This window comes from Pseudophryne corroboree, chromosome 2 (genome assembly GCF_028390025.1).
Source record: "Pseudophryne corroboree isolate aPseCor3 chromosome 2, aPseCor3.hap2, whole genome shotgun sequence".
In the NCBI taxonomy this organism is placed as follows: Eukaryota; Metazoa; Chordata; class Amphibia; order Anura; family Myobatrachidae; genus Pseudophryne; species Pseudophryne corroboree.
This window is the reverse complement of record NC_086445.1, coordinates 753,029,204-753,047,130: the sequence shown is the minus strand read 5'-3', so window position 1 is coordinate 753,047,130 and position 17,927 is coordinate 753,029,204. Positions and strand designations below refer to the sequence as shown.

At 45.6% G+C, this 17,927-nt stretch overlaps 1 protein-coding gene across 3 annotated transcripts in view; it reads left to right on the top strand.

Annotated features, from left to right (window-relative positions):
* The window catches only part of SIKE1 (suppressor of IKBKE 1), a 45,199-nt gene extending 32,204 nt beyond the window's left edge, over nt 1–12,995 (top strand). For 2 of the 3 annotated variants that reach the window (XM_063955437.1, XM_063955438.1), the window contains 3 exons: nt 2,529–2,642; nt 4,061–4,142; nt 12,075–12,995. In XM_063955437.1, the coding sequence (XP_063811507.1) occupies nt 2,529–2,642; nt 4,061–4,142; nt 12,075–12,115 (237 nt within the window). In that variant the 3' untranslated portion in view covers nt 12,116–12,995. The remainder of the gene's footprint in view (nt 1–2,528; nt 2,643–4,060; nt 4,143–12,074) is intronic. The other variant, XM_063955440.1, reaches the window with a different exon arrangement.
* The last annotated feature ends 4,932 nt before the right edge of the window (nt 12,996–17,927 follow it).

Genomic DNA, 17,927 nt, shown 5'->3' with positions numbered 1-17,927 from the left:
TCTGTCGATTTTCTTCCAGAAAGAACTGGCTTTACTACCTGAAGTTCAGACGTTTGTGAAGGGAGTGCTGCATATTCAGCCCCCGTTTGTGCCTCCAGTGGCACCTTGGGATCTCAACGTGGTGTTGGGTTTCTTAAAATCACATTGGTTTGAGCCACTTAAAACCGTGGATCTAAAATATCTCACGTGGAAAGTGGTCATGTTATTGGCCTTGGCTTCGGCCAGGCGTGTGTCAGAATTGGCAGCTTTGTCTTGTAAAAGCCCTTATCTGATTTTCCATATGGATAGGGCAGAATTGAGGACTCGTCCTCAGTTTCTCCCTAAGGTGGTATCAGCTTTTCACTTGAACCAACCTATTGTGGTGCCTGCGGCTACTAGGGACTTGGAGGATTCCAAGTTGCTGGACGTAGTCAGGGCCTGGAAAATTTATGTTTCCAGGACGGCTGGAGTCAGGAAAACTTACTCGCTATTTATCCTGTATGCACCCAACAAGCTGGGTGCTCCTGCTTCTAAGCAGACTATTGCTCGCTGGATTTGTAGCACAATTCAGCAGGCGCATTCTACGGCTGGACTGCCGCATCCTAAATCAGTAAAAGCCCATTCCATAAGGAAGGTGGGCTCATCTTGGGCGGCTGCCCGAGGGGTCTCGGCTTTACAACTTTGCCGAGCTGCTACTTGGTCAGGGGCAAACACGTTTGCAAAATTCTACAGATTTGATACCCTGGCTGAGGAGGACCTTGAGTTCTCTCATTCGGTGCTGCAGAGTCATCCGCACTCTCCCGTCCGTTTGGGAGCTTTGGTATAATCCCCATGGTCCTTTCGGAGTTCCCAGCATCCACTAGGACGTCAGAGAAAATAAGAATTTACTCACCGGTAAATCTATTTCTCGTAGTCCGTAGTGGATGCTGGGCGCCCGTCCCAAGTGCGGATTGTCTGCAAAACTTGTACATAGTTACTGTTAACTAAAGGGTTATTGTTGAGCCATCTGTTGAGAGGCTCAGTTGTTTTTCATACTGTTAAACTGGGTATAGTATCACGAGTTATACAGTGTGATTGGTGTGGCTGGTAAGAGTCTTACCCGGGATTCAAAATCCTTCCTTATTTTGTCAGCTCGTCCGGGCACAGTGTCCTAACTGAGGCTTGGAGGAGGGTCATAGTGGTGACCTAAAAGCTTTCTTTAGTTGTGCCCAGTCTCCTGCGGAGCCGCTATTCCCCATGGTCCTTTCGGAGTTCCCAGCATCCACTACGGACTACGAGAAATAGATTTACCGGTGAGTAAAATCTTATTTTTTTTGGGGGGGGGGGGTGTATGTCCACATTGACACTGTATAAGTGTACCGCGTCCCCTCACGTGGCTCGCATGCTTCGGGCACGGTGCCTCGCTGCAATCGGCACACTATTATGTTCCCCCTCCAGGTCCACTGGGATGGTAAAGTAAAGAACACGTTGGTTTTAATTAAAAAAATTGTGAAAACTCATGTCGACTTTTTGACCTGTCAACATTTTAAATGTCTGTATTTTGACGTCTGTATTTTAAATGTCGGTATTTTGACCTTGTTGGGTTTTTGACTGTCGGGATTTTGATTGTAGGTAAATTGACCGCATCCCGTATCAAATTTGTGGCTTCCCTTCCATCCTGTTGCCTTGTGCTAAAAGTTGGTTCATGATGTGGATCCAGGTGCCAGCGGACGAAGGGCCTAATTCAGAGCCGATAGCTGCACCGACAGCAATTGCACTCTGAAGCCCTAAGCGTAGTGTGCATGTGCAGTGGGCGCACTGCGCGTGAGCACCCAGTGAGATGCAAAAGCATCTCACTAGTGCGATCGCCTCTGCCTGATTGACAGGCTGGGGCGGGAGGGGGCGTGCCTACGGCGTTAGAACACCATTGGGTGGCGCGGTCCAGACAGGCCGCTGCGGGACATCACACGCAGCCGCTGCGACCCAGAACGTGCTACTTGGTGGGTGCAAAAGCATTGCCACCGTGCGATGCCACCGTGCGATGCTTTTGCATCTATGCGGGGGGGTATGGGGGTAGGGCCTGACATGAGGGGCTGACTAGCCCTCTGCTGGGAGTCGTCCTGCATGTCCGAGAATCTCATAGTGGATGTGCTAAACTTAGCACATCTACGATCAGCTCTGTATCACCCCCGAAGTCCATCAACCGTTAACAATAGACCTATGGAAGCTTTTCTGTAGAGCATCTATTGTAGCTATGGACAAACTACATCACACTTGTGGCTCTCTGGATCAGGTAACAGGAGGGAGATAGGAGTCAGGCAACTCCTTAGACAGAAGAGCATTTATTTATCATCATGATTTCTCACTGACTTCAGTTTGCTCACTAGGGACAGTGTTAGATCTGAGCATATGTTTGGTATTTTAGCCAAACACACAGTATAGTTGCACCTGTTTGCTTTAGGATATGCAAATATACAGATAAAGAAGATTTTTACAGTATGTTGGATAAAGAACACTATAAGATGTTTAGAGTTTTAAGTCATGTGATAACTTTTTTCTTTATGTTAAAGGAGATCGAGAGTCATATTGACAGAATATGTTCCATGGGGGAAGTGATGAGAAAAGCCATCCAAGTAGATGATGTTCAGGCCTATAGTATACAAGAGAGGCTTGCCCAGTTGGAGGTAAGGAACAGTATACTTATGTAACAATAAATAGCCTTGAGAAAGTAGCGCAATTTAAACAGGCTTGGGATAGGCGTATAAAGTAAGGATCAGATAGGGTTGAAGTTACCTACAGGTATAAAAAAAACAAAAAAAAAACAGACTAGATGGGCAAGGTGTTTACCTGCCGTCAAATTCTATGTTTCTATTTCTTGTCTTGTCCCACATACCTCACCTAGACAGCGGAACTTCCTAAATTAGTGTATTTTTCAATTATCTGGTTATAAATTACATATTGAATCTTCCTTAGCAGTCTATTTTGCATTTAATGACCTAGTGACATTTGTTTTATTAAAGGGAAGTTCATCTAGTTGGGTTCCTTGGCCAGGAAGCAAAAGATCACACAAACAGACTCTCCTAGCCAAATTAGCTTCACTCGAACCCTGCCATAAGCAGTCGTTGTCCTGGGCTCCACAGGCCGAGCTGGTGGTGACTAGACAAGCTCTTCCCAAAATTAGGCCAGGTACCCATTGGAACAGCAGCCAGTCAGCGCAAATTCCCTTCATCCCAGACCAAGCGAGATTGTACATACACACTGTGCAGTTTTATTTATCTGCACCACATCGTACATGGTATCATATGATTGTACATGGTATTTTCAACTGTGTACAAATTTTGCATACGACTTGCGGGAGTACATAATTGACTGTACACGCTGTATGATCTGCACAATATGTCGTCCCAACTTGACATATCGTGCCATTATCATCCTATTGTGTACCCGGCCTTAGTCTTGGTAAGGACAAACTGGCCCTTTGAAAATCTAAATGTAAGGTGTTTTTTTCAAGGGGGTAACAACCTGGTAGACTTTTGGCCCATTTGCTCCACAAACCACAGTCATCGACTTTTATTACTGAGCTGAAGGATAGGTCATTGTGGCTCCACCATCTTTCAGCCAATACAGCTAACATGTTTCATGCTTATTATACCCAACTGTACAATTTAAACTCCAACATGATTGATGCTGCCAAAACCCAGAGAGCCCAACTAGTAGATGACTATCTGACATCTGTGGACTTTCCTACTCTTTCCTATCATTTTTGGGGTCACAAAATGATGAAAATTGCGGTACAAGGTACAGGACAGGTTTATTGGAGTGCTTTATGTGTGGAATAAGTGTTTTTAGGATTGCAGGTGAGAGTAATCATTTTGGGTTTTTTTTAGTGGCTTAAAATTACCCCAAAACACATAGTACTTAAACCCATTTTCATGTACCCCCAATTTAATATGAGCACTTACAGTATTTTACTGAAATACTTGCTATCTATCTTTTTTACTTTTTTAGAAAATGTATATAACAGCCATTTGACCCGAATTAAGCACCCCAAATCATTTTATTATGACCACTAACAGACTTCTATACTTTTTTCCTATCTTAGTTTGGCTTTTTTTGTGGTACAGGCAGATTTCCCCAATTTCTCCTATTCTCTTCTCTGATTTTGACGGCAAGAATTCTCACAAGTATCCTGTTTTTGTGAATATGCAATTGAACTGGGCGAATCGAGATAAGCCGCTTTTCCCTGTAATTGTTTTGTGATGAATGCAAAAAGTCAGAACGTGGTAAATTACTGACTTATTGCGGCTTATTGATTTTCCCCTATTTTGGAGATTTATCATTGCTTAAAGAAAAACACTGGGACAATACATAAGGAAGTAACTTAATCATCTATCTTGTACAATAGCATTCTTTTTTTTCTCTGATGTCCTAAGTGGATGCTGGGACTCCGTAAGGACCATGGGGATTAGCGGCTCCGCAGGAGACTGGGCACAACTAAAGAAAGCTTTAGGACTACCTGGTGTGCACTGGCTCCTCCCACTAAGACCCTCCTCCAGACCTCAGTTAGATTCTTGTGCCCGGCTGAGCTGGATGCACACTAGGGGCTCTCCTGAGCTCCTAGAAAGAAAGTATATTTAGGTTTTTTATTTTACAGTGAGATCTGCTGGCAACAGACTCACTGCAGCGAGGGACTAAGGGGAGAAGAAGCGAACCTACCTAACAGGTGGTAGTTTGGGCTTCTTAGGCTACTGGACACCATTAGCTCCAGAGGGATCGACCGCAGGACCCGACCTTGGTGTTTGTTCCCGGAGCCGCGCCGCCGTCCCCCTTACAGAGCCAGAAGCATAAAGAGTCCGGAAAATCGGCGGCAGAAGACTTCGGTCTTCACCAAGGTAGCGCACAGCACTGCAGCTGTGCGCCATTGCTCCTCATGTACACCTCACACTCCGGTCACTGATGGGTGCAGGGCGCTGGGGGGGGCGCCCTGAGGGCAATATATGACACCTTGGCTGGCAAATCTACATCATATATAGTCCTAGAGGCTATATAGATGTAAAATTACCCCTGCCAGTATTCCAGAAAAAGCGGGAGAAAGTCAGTTGAAAAAGGGGCGGGGCTTCTCCCTCAGCACACTGGCGCCATTTTCTCTTCACAGTGCAGCTGGAAGACAGCTCCCCAGGCTCTCCCCTGTAGTTTTCAGGCTCAAAGGGTTAAAAAGAGAGGGGGGGCACTAAATTTAGGCGCAATATATGTATACAAGCAGCTATTTGGGGAAAAATCACTCAGTTATAGTGTTAATCCCTGCATTATATAGCGCTCTGGTGTGTGCTGGCATACTCTCTCTCTGTCTCCCCAAAGGACTTTGTGGGGTCCTGTCCTCAGTCAGAACATTCCCTGTGTGTGTGCGGTGTGTCGGTACGGCTGTGTCCTCATGTTGGATGAGGAAGGTTACGTGGAGGCGGAGCAGAGGCCGATAAATGGGATGTCGCCCCCTGTAGGGCCGACACCAGAGTGGATGGATAGGTGGAAGGTATTAACCGACAGTGTCAACTCCTTACATAAAAGGCTGGATGACGTAACAGCTGTGGGACAGCCGGCTTCTCAGCCCGCGCCTGCCAGGCGTCTCAAAGGCCATCAGGGGCTCAAAAAACGCCTGTTACCTCAGATGGCAGACACAGATGTCGACACGGAGTCTGACTCCAGTGGCGACGAGGTTGAGACATATACACAATCCACTAGGAACATCCGTTACATGATCTCGGCAATGAAAAATGTGTTACGCATTTTCTGACATGAACCCAAGTACCACATAAAAGGGGTTTTATATTTGGGGAGAAAAAGCAGCCAGTGTTTTGTTCCCCCATCAGATGAATGAATGAAGTGTGTAAAGAAGCGTGGTTTCCCCCGATAAGAAACTGGTAATTTCTAAAAAGTTACTGATGGCGTACCCTTTCCCGCCAGAAGATAGGTCACGTTGGGAGATATCCCTTAGGGTGGATAAGGCGCTCACACGTTTGTCAGAAGGTGGCACTGCCGTCTTAGGATACGGCCACCTTGAAGGAACCTGCTGATAAAAAGCAGGAGGCGATCCTGAAGTCTGTATTTACACACTCAGGTTATATACTGAGACCTGCAATTGCCTCAGCATAAATAGGGCTGCTGCAGCGTGGTCTGATACCCTGTCAGATAATATTAATACGCTAAGACAGGGATAATATTTTGCTAACATTGAGCATATTTAAGACGTTGTCTTATATATAAAGTATGCACAGAGGGATATTTGCCGGCTGGCATCCAGAATTAATGCAATGTCCATTCTGCCAGGAGGGTATTAGAAACCCGGCAGTGGACAGGTGATGCTGCCTGTAAAAGGCACATGGAGATTCTGCCTTATAAGGGTGAGGAATTGTTTGGGGATGGTCTCTGGGACCTCGTATCCACAGCAACAGCTGGGAAGAAAAATTTTTACCTCAGGTTTCCTCACAGCCTAAGAAAGCACCGTATTTTCAGGTACAGTCCTTTCGGCTTCAGAAAAGCAAGCGGGTCAAAGGCGCTTCCTTTCTGCACAGAGACAAGGGAAGAAGGAAAAAAGCTGCACCAGCAGCCAGTTCCCAGGATCAAAAATCTTCCCCCGCTTCCTCTGAGTCCACTGCATGACGCTGGGGCTCCACAGGTGGAGACAGGTGCGGTAGGGGCGCGTCTCGGGAACTTCAGGGACCAGTGGGCTTGCCCACAGGTGGATCTCTAGGTTCTGCAAATAGTATCACAGGGATACAGGCTGGAGTTCGAGGTGACTCCCCCTCGCCGTTACCTCACATCAGCCTTGCCGGCTGCCCTCGGAGAAAGGTAGTACTGGCGGCAATTCACAAGCTGTACTTCCAGCAGGTGAAAGCAAGGTACCCCTCCTTCAACAAGGCCGGGGTTACTATTCCAAAATGTTGTGGTACCGAAACCAGACGGTTCGGTGAGACCCATTCTAAAATTGAAAGCCTTGAACACTTATATACGAAGGTTCAAGTTCAAAATGGAATCGCTCAGGGCGATTATTGCAAGCCTGGAGAATTTCATGGTATCACTGGACATCAAGGATGCTTACCTGCATGTCCCTATTTACCCTCTTCACCAGGAGTACCTCAGTATTGTGGTACAGGATTGTCATTACCAATTCCAGACGTTGCCGTTGGTCTGTCCCCGGCACCGAGGTATTTACCAAGGTAATGGCCGAAATAATTATCCCGTACTTGGACGATCTCCTTATAAAGGCGAGGTCCAGGGAGCAGTTGTTCGTCGGAGTAGCACTATCTCGGGAAGTGCTACAACAGCACGGCTGGATTCTGAATATTCCAAAGTCGCAGCTGGTTCCTACGACGCGTCTACTGTTCCTGGGTATGGTTCTGGACACAGAACAGGATAAAAAGGGTTTCTCCCGGAGGAGAAGTCCAAGGAGTTGTTGTCTCTAGACAGAGACCTCCTAATACGTATACAGGTGTCGGTGCATCAATGCACGCGAGCCCTGGGAAAGATGGTAGCTTCTTACGAAGAAATTTAATTCGCCAGGTCCCATGCAAGGATTTTCCAGTGGGATCCGTTGGACAAGTGGTCCGGGTCGCATCTTCAGATGCATCGGCGGATAACCCTGCCTCCAAGGGTCAGGGTGTCGCTGTTGTGGTGGCTACAGAGTGCTCATCTTCTAGGGGGCCGCAGATTCGGCATACAGGACTGGGTCCTGGTGACCACGGATGCCAGCCTTCGAGGCTGGGGGGCAGTCACACAGGGAAGGAACTTCCAAGGCTATGGAAAAGTCAGGAGACTTCCCTACACATAAATATTCTGGAACTGAGGGCCATTTACAATGCCCTAAGTCAGGCTAGACCCCTGCTTCAACACCGGCCGGTGCTGATCCAGTCAGACAACATCACGGCGGTTGCTCATGTAAACCGACAGGGCGGCACAAGAAGCAGGATGGCGATGGCAGAAGCCACAAGGATTCTCCGATGGGCGGAAAATCATGTGTTAGCACTGTCAGCAGTGTTCATTCCCGGAGTGGACAACTAAGAAACCTCCACCCGGGAGAGTGGGGACTTCATCCAGAAGTCTTCCAAATGATTGTACACCGTTGGGAAAGGCCACAGGTGGACATGATGGCGTCCCGCCTCAACTAAAAGTTACAAAGATATTGCGCCAGGTCAAGGACCCTCAGGCGATAGCTGTGGACGCTCTGGTAACACCGTGGGTGTAACAGTCGGTGTATGTGTTCCCTTCTCTGCCTCTCTTACCCAGGGTAATGAGAATAATAAGAAGGAGAGGAGTAAGAACTATACTCATTGTTCCGGGTTGGCCAAGAAGAGCTTGGTAACCAGAACTCCAAGAAATTATCTCAGAGGACCCATGGCCTCTGCCGCTCAGACAGGACCTGCTGCAGCAGGGGGCCTGTCTGTTCCAAGACGTACCGCGGCTGCGTTGACGGCATGGCGGTTGAACGCCGGATCCTGAACGAAAAGGGAATTCCGGAGGAAGTTATCCCTACGCTATTTGAAGCTAGGAAAGAAATGAACGCAAACCATTATCACCGCATATGGCGGAAATATGTTGCGTACTGTGAGGCCAGGAAGGCCCCAAAGGAGAAATTTCAGCTAGGTCAATTTCTGCACTTTCTACAGTCAGAGGTGACTAGGGGCCTAAAATTGGGTTCCATTAAGGTCCAGATTTCGGCTCTATCGATTTTCTTCCAAAATTGAACTGGCTTCACTGCCTGAAGTTCAGACTTTTGTTAAGGGAGTGCTGCATAGTCAGCCCCCGTTTGTGCCTCCAGTGGCACCGTGGGATCTCAACGTGGTGTTGGATTTCCTGAAGTCGCATTGGGTTGAGCCACTTAAATCCGTGGAGCTATAATACCTCACGTGGAAAGTGGTCATTCTGTGGGCCTTGGCGTCGGCCAGGCGTGTATCAGAATTGGCGGCTTTGTCATACAAAAGCCCTTATCTGTATTTTATATGGATAAGGCGGAATTGAGGACTCGTTCCCAATTCCTTCCTAAGGTGGTATAATTTTTTAATGTGAACCAACCTATTGTGGTGCCTGCGGCTACTTGGGACTTGGAGGATTCCAAGTTACTGGATGTAGTCAGGGCCCTGAAAAGTATATGTTTCCAGGACAGCTGGAGTCAGGAAAACTGACTCGCTATTTCTCCTGTATGCACCCAACAAGCTGGGTGCTCCTGCTTCTAAGCAGACGATTGCTCGCTGGATCTGTAGCACGATTCAACTTGCACATTCTGCGGCTGGACTGCCGCACCCTAATTCTGTAAAAGCCCATTCCACGAGAAAAGTGGACTCTTCTTGGGCGGCTGCCCGAGGGGTCTCGGCTTTACAACTTTGCCGAGCTGTTACTTGGTCGGGTTAAAACATTTTTGTAAGAGTCTACAAATTTGATACCCTGGCTGAGGAGGACCTAGAGTTTGCTCATTCGGTGCTGCAGAGTCATCCGCACTCTCCCGCCCGTTTGGGAGCTTTGGTATAATCCCCATGGTCCTTACGGAGTCCCAGCATCCACTTAGGATGTCAGAGAAAATAAGATTTTACTCACCGGTAAATCTATTTCTCGTAGTCCGTAGTGGATGCTGGGCGCCCATCCCAAGTGCGGATTGTCTGCAATACTTGTTTATAGTTATTGCCTAACTAAAGGGTTATTGTTGAGCCATCTGTTGAGAGGCTCAGTTATATTTCATACTGTTAACTGGGTATAGTATCACGAGTTATACGGTGTGATTGGTGTGGCTGGTATGAGTCTTACCCGGGATTCAAAATCCTTCCTTATTGTGTCATCTCTTCCGGGCACAGTATCCTGACTGAGGTCTGGAGGAGGGTCTTAGTGGGAGGAGCCAGTGCACACCAGGTAGTCCTAAAGCTTTCTTTAGTTGTGCCCAGTCTCCTGCGGAGCCGCTAATCCCCATGGTCCTTACGGAGTCCCAGCATCCACTACGGACTACGAGAAATAGATTTACCGGTGAGTGAAATCTTATTTATTTATTTTTTTACATTGTTAATTTTGAAACCTGTTGAGGGGAAAATAACTCCACATAAAATGACATTGTTATAATCGGTTAGTAGGAAATACTGCATCAAGACAATGTTACATAGAAATGCAAAACAAATCTGCAGGATACATGTAAGATTGTTGTCTGTGTGAAACTGGCCATACACCTACAGATTTATTGTCAGATCTGGCTTGTTGGAATGAAAATCTGGTAATGGATGAGAGCAAATGACAATTGACCATTTCCCCCTAAACACTGGAAAATAGACAAAAATGGTCAAACAGACAATTTGGTTAAATCCACGTCCGTTTTTGTCAGGCCAACTGTAATCTGCGCTCATCCATTACTAGGTTTTCATTCCAACTGTCTAGATTTGACCATAAATCTTTAGGTGTATGGGCAGCACTACAAATGAGTATTAGCATCCTTTATAAATTGCTGACACAGGGCCTAATTCAGCATGAACCGCAAAAGCAGATATAACTTGTGCAGAGAGAGTTAGATTTGAGAAGGTGGGGGTTCAAACTGAAATCTAAATTGCAGTGTAAAATAAAGCAGGCAGTATTTTCCCTGCACAGAAACAATATAACCCACCCAAATCTAACTCTCTTCACATCTTACATTTGCCCCACCTGCAGTGCACATGGTTTTGCCCATTAAAGAAAGATTTTGGTTTTGCGATCCATGCTGAATCAGGCCCGCAGTACGCAGCACTACACATTGAAGGAATTATGATATAGACAAATGTCTTACAACGGCATAACACAAAAGGTAAAGATGACCCAGCCCAGTGCACCAACAGCAAAAAAATGTGTGGGGAATAATTGAAACATAAGGTACAGCAATAACAATTGTTGCTGGTGGTGAGGAAAGAGGGTGTGGCTACTGCTGATGCATTTTCAGCCACCAAATAAGAAGGCGCTACTAGTGACTGGCATTCTGTGCCAGCTGCCTGTGGTTGTGGGCAAGTTGGAATGACGAGAGAGTTGAAGGCAGAGTCAATGCAGACATATTAAGAAAGCTGTAACCAGAAAAGCAATAAGCACTGCTAATGCAATTGACTTTATAATTGTTTAAGTCTGTACTCGGACATATATGGCAATTGCTTACCTTCTGGTGCAACAGCTGACTCAATGAGGCAAAGAAATATAACAAGGACTGTTGCTGCTACTTAGTGCCACCACATCTGGCAATTTTGTTTGGGACTTTAATGCTTATTTTGAGATTTAAACAGGAACATTAGGTAATGGACACCGATATAACCCTCTTAAAAGCTGTGCTATTAGATGCCACCAGTGGTGGCTCCAGAGTCAGGACCATCACTGGAACCCACCATCAACTGAGAGGACAAAGCACTTACACTGCTTGGATGTTAAAGCTTTCCTTGGGGTTCTCGCTGTTGCCTACTGATTACTACATTTTATGGACTGTGTAAAGTAACATGTTATTCTTTACTGCAACATTATAACCATACACAGCTGGCCAACACTGTTGCAGTTATACCACTACTGCTTTATTTGAGGAATTTACTTTGTATGGAGCTCTTGCCAAATGGTGATGATATTCATCGCTGGTTTTTATTCTTTGATTAGTTCTCATACCTTGTTCTGTGTTTTTAGTAAATAGTCACATTTTGGGTTTCAGTTTGTTATATACAAAACTGCTTTTATTGGCAATTGCCATATTTTTCTGAATTTAGATTTTTCTAAATTAAATTGTATTAACAGTGCTTAATATTCTATTTGTTATAGTGTTTACTAGTGGGGATAAGCAATAATTCCCATTGTTGTGAGCTGCAGTTAATATATAATCACCTGGTATTTAATATTTTTTGGTTTGCCAGCAACTTTTTTAAGAAAAACAACCATTACTGTCCTTAAGCATGTAGATTATTATCTGGTGTAATAATAGTAATAGTGAGGTGATAGGTGTCACTCTCTAGTTGTTTCTGTCAATTTAACTAGAAATAAAAGTGTATAAGTTAAAAACAGAAATAACCTTTAATTCTGATGATGAAAGTATAGTCATATCACATTTCTGTTTTGTAAAACTTTTGCTTTTTCTTTAAAAATGTTATCAGCTAGAAAACAAAGAGCTTCGGGAAATACTGTCAGTGAGTAAGGAGTCGCTGCATTCCACTAAAAAGGAATCTGAGTGGAGTTCATGAGACCAGACCAAGTGATGTCCTTCACATTTTTTTTGGCTTATTCTACTCACTGGACACAGAATAATGATATGAAGACATTTCTAGTTCCAGGTGTACCCATATCAGCACTGTCCTGTGTCTTGCACTGCTTTGAATATTGAAGGAAAGGGTGTTAAAATGAGAAGACCGAGACATCTGCCTGTTGGAATAAGTTTGTGTTATACAGTATGTGCAGTTCCTGGCGGAGATGAAGACCTTGCACATCCTGCTTAGAAACCTTTTGTACTGAACACTGTGCTTTTCAAACGTCTTTCATGGAAAATATTAACAAATAGATATTTAATTTAAGTACATCTGTAAATAAAAACGCTGCGAAACAAAGTATGCTTGAATGTTATTCCAAGGTGAAAATTTTACATATTGTGTTACAGATTAAAGCAATGTACCATATTCTTTACAGTTAATGTATTCTAAAATAGCCTGGGAAAATGTAATATTCTCTGTATGCTATACATATTTAATAATGTGGTGTGTTAGCAGCCAATCAGATAACAATTTGTAACAAGTTTTATTGTTGTCACTCTAATGAAAACTAGTATCTGATCACACCACTGCTCTTTGTGCATTGTTATTAAATAAGAATAATATATTGTGAGCAATAACCACAAATTGCAGCACAGAAAAATGTACATTGTGACCTTATGCATTATGATTTATTTCCATCATTGTTACATTTTTATATACAATAAAATGCTGTTCTGGGGTAAGCAGTAAATGTGTAACCCAAAGCTATGAAAAGCGATGCAAATTGATAAAATATACAACCAAATAGTGGACTAAACAATACATGAAGTACTTTGGTGTTATTGATTTTATACTAACACATTAGTCTGTCGTCATCTGCCCATTCACTAAGGTTACATGTGATGTGCTACCCGTTTGTACAGCAGAATATTTATATAAGCCATTGCCCTTTTTTCATTATTTCTGATGCTCTCGCCATAAGTGTGGATCATAGGGTTGACAGTAACTAGGTCAACAGTCATTAGGTGGCCCACTATTGGTCAACGGTGACTACGTCGACACCTTATATAGGTCGACACGGTCATTAGCTCGACATGAGTTGTTGTTTTTTTTTTGGGGGGGGGGTGTTTTCTTTGTAAAGTGACCAGGAACCCCAATTAGTGCACCGTGTCCCCTCGCATGGCTCTCTTCGCTCGCCAAGCTTTGGGCAAGGCTCGGCACAGGTTACTAATCCCAATCGTAGTCCACGTGGATTGTAAAGTATGAAAGATCAAAAAATGTAAAAGAATAAATGTAAAAACTCATGTCGACCAATAGTGGTTGATCTAAAGACCGGATCCCCTCTCCACTGTTCAGTCAGTGGCAGTCTGTGTGTTCTTGGGCAGCAGCCTGGATCCTACAGAAGCAATTCCCAAACGATAGATTACTCTGACACTGTATATTGAGTACAACGCTATATGCTTACAACTGCAAATACACTTGCTCACTACATGGAAATCCCAGATTTCAGGTACGTGGGTGAGCCCTATGGGGCTAATAAATTTGTATAAAAATAATTAGTGATTCCCTTAATTGCTAGAAAAAGAATTATATAAAATTAAAAAAAAACACTTTTTACGGGTTGTCCTTCTATAACTGAGACTTCCTTCTCTAAATTGCTCTACGGTGGTGTATTTATAGCTCTATCACTGTTCAGCTGTGTGCATTTGTATTTTGTCAACTATAGTGTATCCTATTTAAATTCTGAGCCAGTCAGTCTTGAAGCTCCTCAGTGATCATGTGATGGAGGAAGTGGCAGTGGTAGTTGAAGAATAATGCTATGAAGAAAGAGGGGCATTCCAATGCCTCACTGCTCACTATAACATGTCTTAGGACTGTAAATCACATGACATACTGTAGTAGCTTGGAAAGAAAAGGATAAAAACAATAGAACTTCTCCATGTATTTTTCTCTTACGTCCTAGAGGATGCTGGGGACTCCGTAAGGACCATGGGGGTATAGACGGGCTCCGCAGGAGATAGGGCACCTAAAAAGAACTTTGACTATGGGTGTGCACTGGCTCCTCCCTCTATGCCCCTCCTCCAGACCTCAGTTAGATCTTGTGCCCAGAGGAGAATGGGTGCACTGCAGAGAGCTCTCCAGAGTTTTCTGTGGAAAAATAATTTTGTTAGGTTTTTTATTTTCAGGGAGTCCTGTTGGCAACAGGCTCCCTGCATCGTGGGACCGAGGAGAGAGAAGCAGAGCTGGCTTGTCAAGTTGGGCACTGCTTCTAAGGCTACTGGACACCATTAGCTCCAGAGGGAGTCTGAACACAGGTCTCACCTGGGGTTCGTCCCGGAGCCGCGCCGCCGTCCTCACAGATGCCGAAGATAGAAGCCGGGTGAGTATGAGAAGGCAGAAAACATCATAGGCGGCAGAAGACATCAGATCTTCATGAGGTAAGGCCATTGCTCCCATTCACACACACAGAGCAGCACTGAAGGGTGCAGGGCGCAGGGGGGGGTGCCCTGGGCAGCAATAAACCTCACATTTGGGCACTAACAAGATAGATTAGGCTGCTGGGCAGTAATTCTACAATCCCCCGCCATTTTCTATAAAAAGATCACCGGGACCGAAGCCCGCCGTCGGGTGGACGGAGCTTGATCCCTAGCACTAACCAGCGGCATTTTCTCCACAGAAGCTGCATGAGGAAAACGCTGGCTCCCTGGTCTCTCACCTGCTGAACATACAGGCTGGAAAAAAGAGGGGGTGGGCATTTTGAGCGCAGTGAGTGGGAATCTGGTCATTTTATATATATATATATATATATATATATATATATATATATATATATATATATTAAAAGCGTTATCTGGTCATATTTTTCCAGTGTTATTAAGCGCTGGGTGTGTGCTGGCATACTCTCTCTCTGTCTCTCCTAAGGGCCTGGTTGGGGTTTTGTCCCCTTATAGGTTAATCCCTGTGTGTGTGGGGTGTCGGTACGTGTGTGTCGACATGTCTGAGGCGGAAGGCTTCTCCAAGGAGGAGGTGGAGCAAATGAGTGGCGTGTCCCCGTCGGTTGTGCCGACTCCAGATTGGATGGACATGTGGCATATGTTGAATGCAAGTGTGGCATCTTTACATAAAAGGCTGATTTAGCGGGGACATCAGGGGGTCAATCCTCAGATTGGACCGACTCACAGGGCCCGTCGGGGTCTCAAAAGCGTCCCTTAACACAAGACACTACTACCGACACGGATTCTGATTCCAGTGTCGACTATGACAAAGCAAAATTGCACCCTAGGGTGACAAAAACCATTCAGTGTATGATTGTGGCAATAAGGGATGTGTTGCATATTGTGGATGAACCCTCGGTCCCCGACACAAGGGTACACATGTTTAAGGAAAAGAAACAGATTATTAACTTTCCCACATCTCATGAATTAAATGAATTCTTTGGAAAAGCTTGGGAGACTCCGGATAAGAGACCGCAGATCCCCAAAAGAATCTATATGGCATACCCTTTCCCTAAGCAGGACAGGGAGATTTGGGAATCACCCCCCACTGTGTACAAAGCCCTGACGCGCTTGTCCAAGAAAGTGGCGCTACCGTCTCCTGACACAGCAGCCCTTAAGGACGCTGCAGATTGCAGGCAAGAAACTACCTTAAAGTGTATTTATTCTCATACGGGTGCTGTGCTAAGACCGACAATTGCGTCGGCATGGGTGTGTAGCGCAATTGCAGCTTGGACAGATGAGCTGACAGATCAATTTGATAATATGGATAAGGATACTATATTCCTAACTCTAGCCCATATTAAAGACGCAGTCTTATTTATGAGGGATGCTCAAAGGGACATTGGATTGCTAGCTTCTAGGGCCAATGCCATGTCTGTCTCAGCGAGAAGATCCTTATGGACTCGCCAGTGGACGGGTGATGCGGATTCCAAGAAACATATGGAAGTACTACCCTATAAGGGTGATGTATTGTTTGGGGATGGGCTGACGGACCTGGTTTCCACAGCTACAGCAGGTAAATCAAATTTTTTACCATATATTCCCCAACAGCAAAAGAAAGTAACACCCTATCAGATGCAGTCCTTTCGGTTGCACAAGTCCAAAAGAGGTCGGGGATCCTCTTTCCTCGCCAGAGGTAAGGGCAGAGGCAAGAGAGCACCTGCTTCGGCAGGTGCCCAGGAACAAAAGTCCTCCCCGGCTGCTCCAAAACCCACAGCATGACGCTGGGGCTCCCCTGAGGGAGTCTGCACCGGTGGGGGTACGTCTTCGACTTTTCAGTCAGGCCTGGATCAGTTCGGACCTGAATCCCTGGGTGTTGGAAATAGTTTCCCAGGGTTACAAATTGGAATTCGAGGAGGTGCCCCCTTCGACGATTTTTCAAATCGGCCCTACCAGCTTCCACATCGGAAAGGGATGTAGTGTTAGCTGCAATTCAAACGCTGTGTATACAGCAAGTGATAATCAAGGTTCCCCTGCACCAGCAGGGAAGAGGTTACTACTCAACCCTATTTGTGGTCCCGAAACCGGACGGTTCGGTAAGACCTATTTTGAATCTGAAATCCCTAAACCTGTACATAAGATTCAAATTCAAAATGGAATCTCTCAGAGCGATAATATGGAGGAGGGGAAGTTTATGGTGTCTCTGGACATAAAGGATGCGTACCTTCATGTCCCCATATATGCCCCCCCATCAGGAATACCTGAGATTCGCTGCACAGAATTGTCATTACCAATTTCAGACGTTGCCGTTTGGACTCTCCACGGCCCCGAGGATTTTCACCAAGATAATGGCGGAAATGATGGTGGTCCTGCGCAAACCATGGAGTCACAATTATCCCATACTTGGACGATCTCCTGATAAAAGCGAGATCAAGGGAGAAATTGCTGAGCAGTGTGGCGCTCTCTCTGAGAGTGCTCCAGCAACACGGTTGGATTCTAAATCTACCGAAGTCACAGTTGATTCCGACAACTCGACTACCGTTCCTAGGTATGATACTGGATACGGAACAAATTAAGGTCTTCCTCCCAATAGAGAGAGCCCAAGACATACAGAACATGGTCAGAGACCTGCTAAAACCGAAAAGGGTGTCAGTTCACCAATGCACTCGAGTTCTGGGGAAAATGGTGGCGGCCTACGAGGCCATTCCCTTCGGCAGGTTCCATGCAAGGACTTTTCAATGGGACCTTCTGGACAAGTGGTCCGGGTCCCATCTGCACTTACATCGGAAAATAACTCTGTCCCCAGGGACCAGAGTGTCCCTCCTGTGGTGGTTGCAAAGTGCTCACCTCCTGGAGGGTTGCAGGTTCGGAATTCAGGATTGGATCCTGGTTACCACGGACGCGAGCCTCCGAGGATGGGGAGCGGTCACACAGGGAAAACATTTTCAGGGTCTTTGGTCAGACCAGGAGTCCTGTCTACACATCAATGTGTTGGAACTCAAGGCCATTATCAACGGCCTTCGACAAGCGGAGAATTTTCTTCGAAACCTACCGGTTCTGATTCAATCAGACAATGTCACAGCAGTGGCTCATGTGAACCGCCAAGGCGGGACAAAAAGCAGAGTCGCGATGGCGGAAGCCACAAGGATCCTTCGCTGGGCGGAAAATCATGTAAGCGCTCTGTCAGCTGTCTTCATTCCGGGAGTGGACAACTGGGAAGCAGACTTCCTCAGCAGACACGATCTCCATCCAGGAGAGTGGGGACTTCATCAAGAAGTCTTTGCAGAAGTAACACGTCTTTGGGGAACTCCTCAAATAGACATGATGG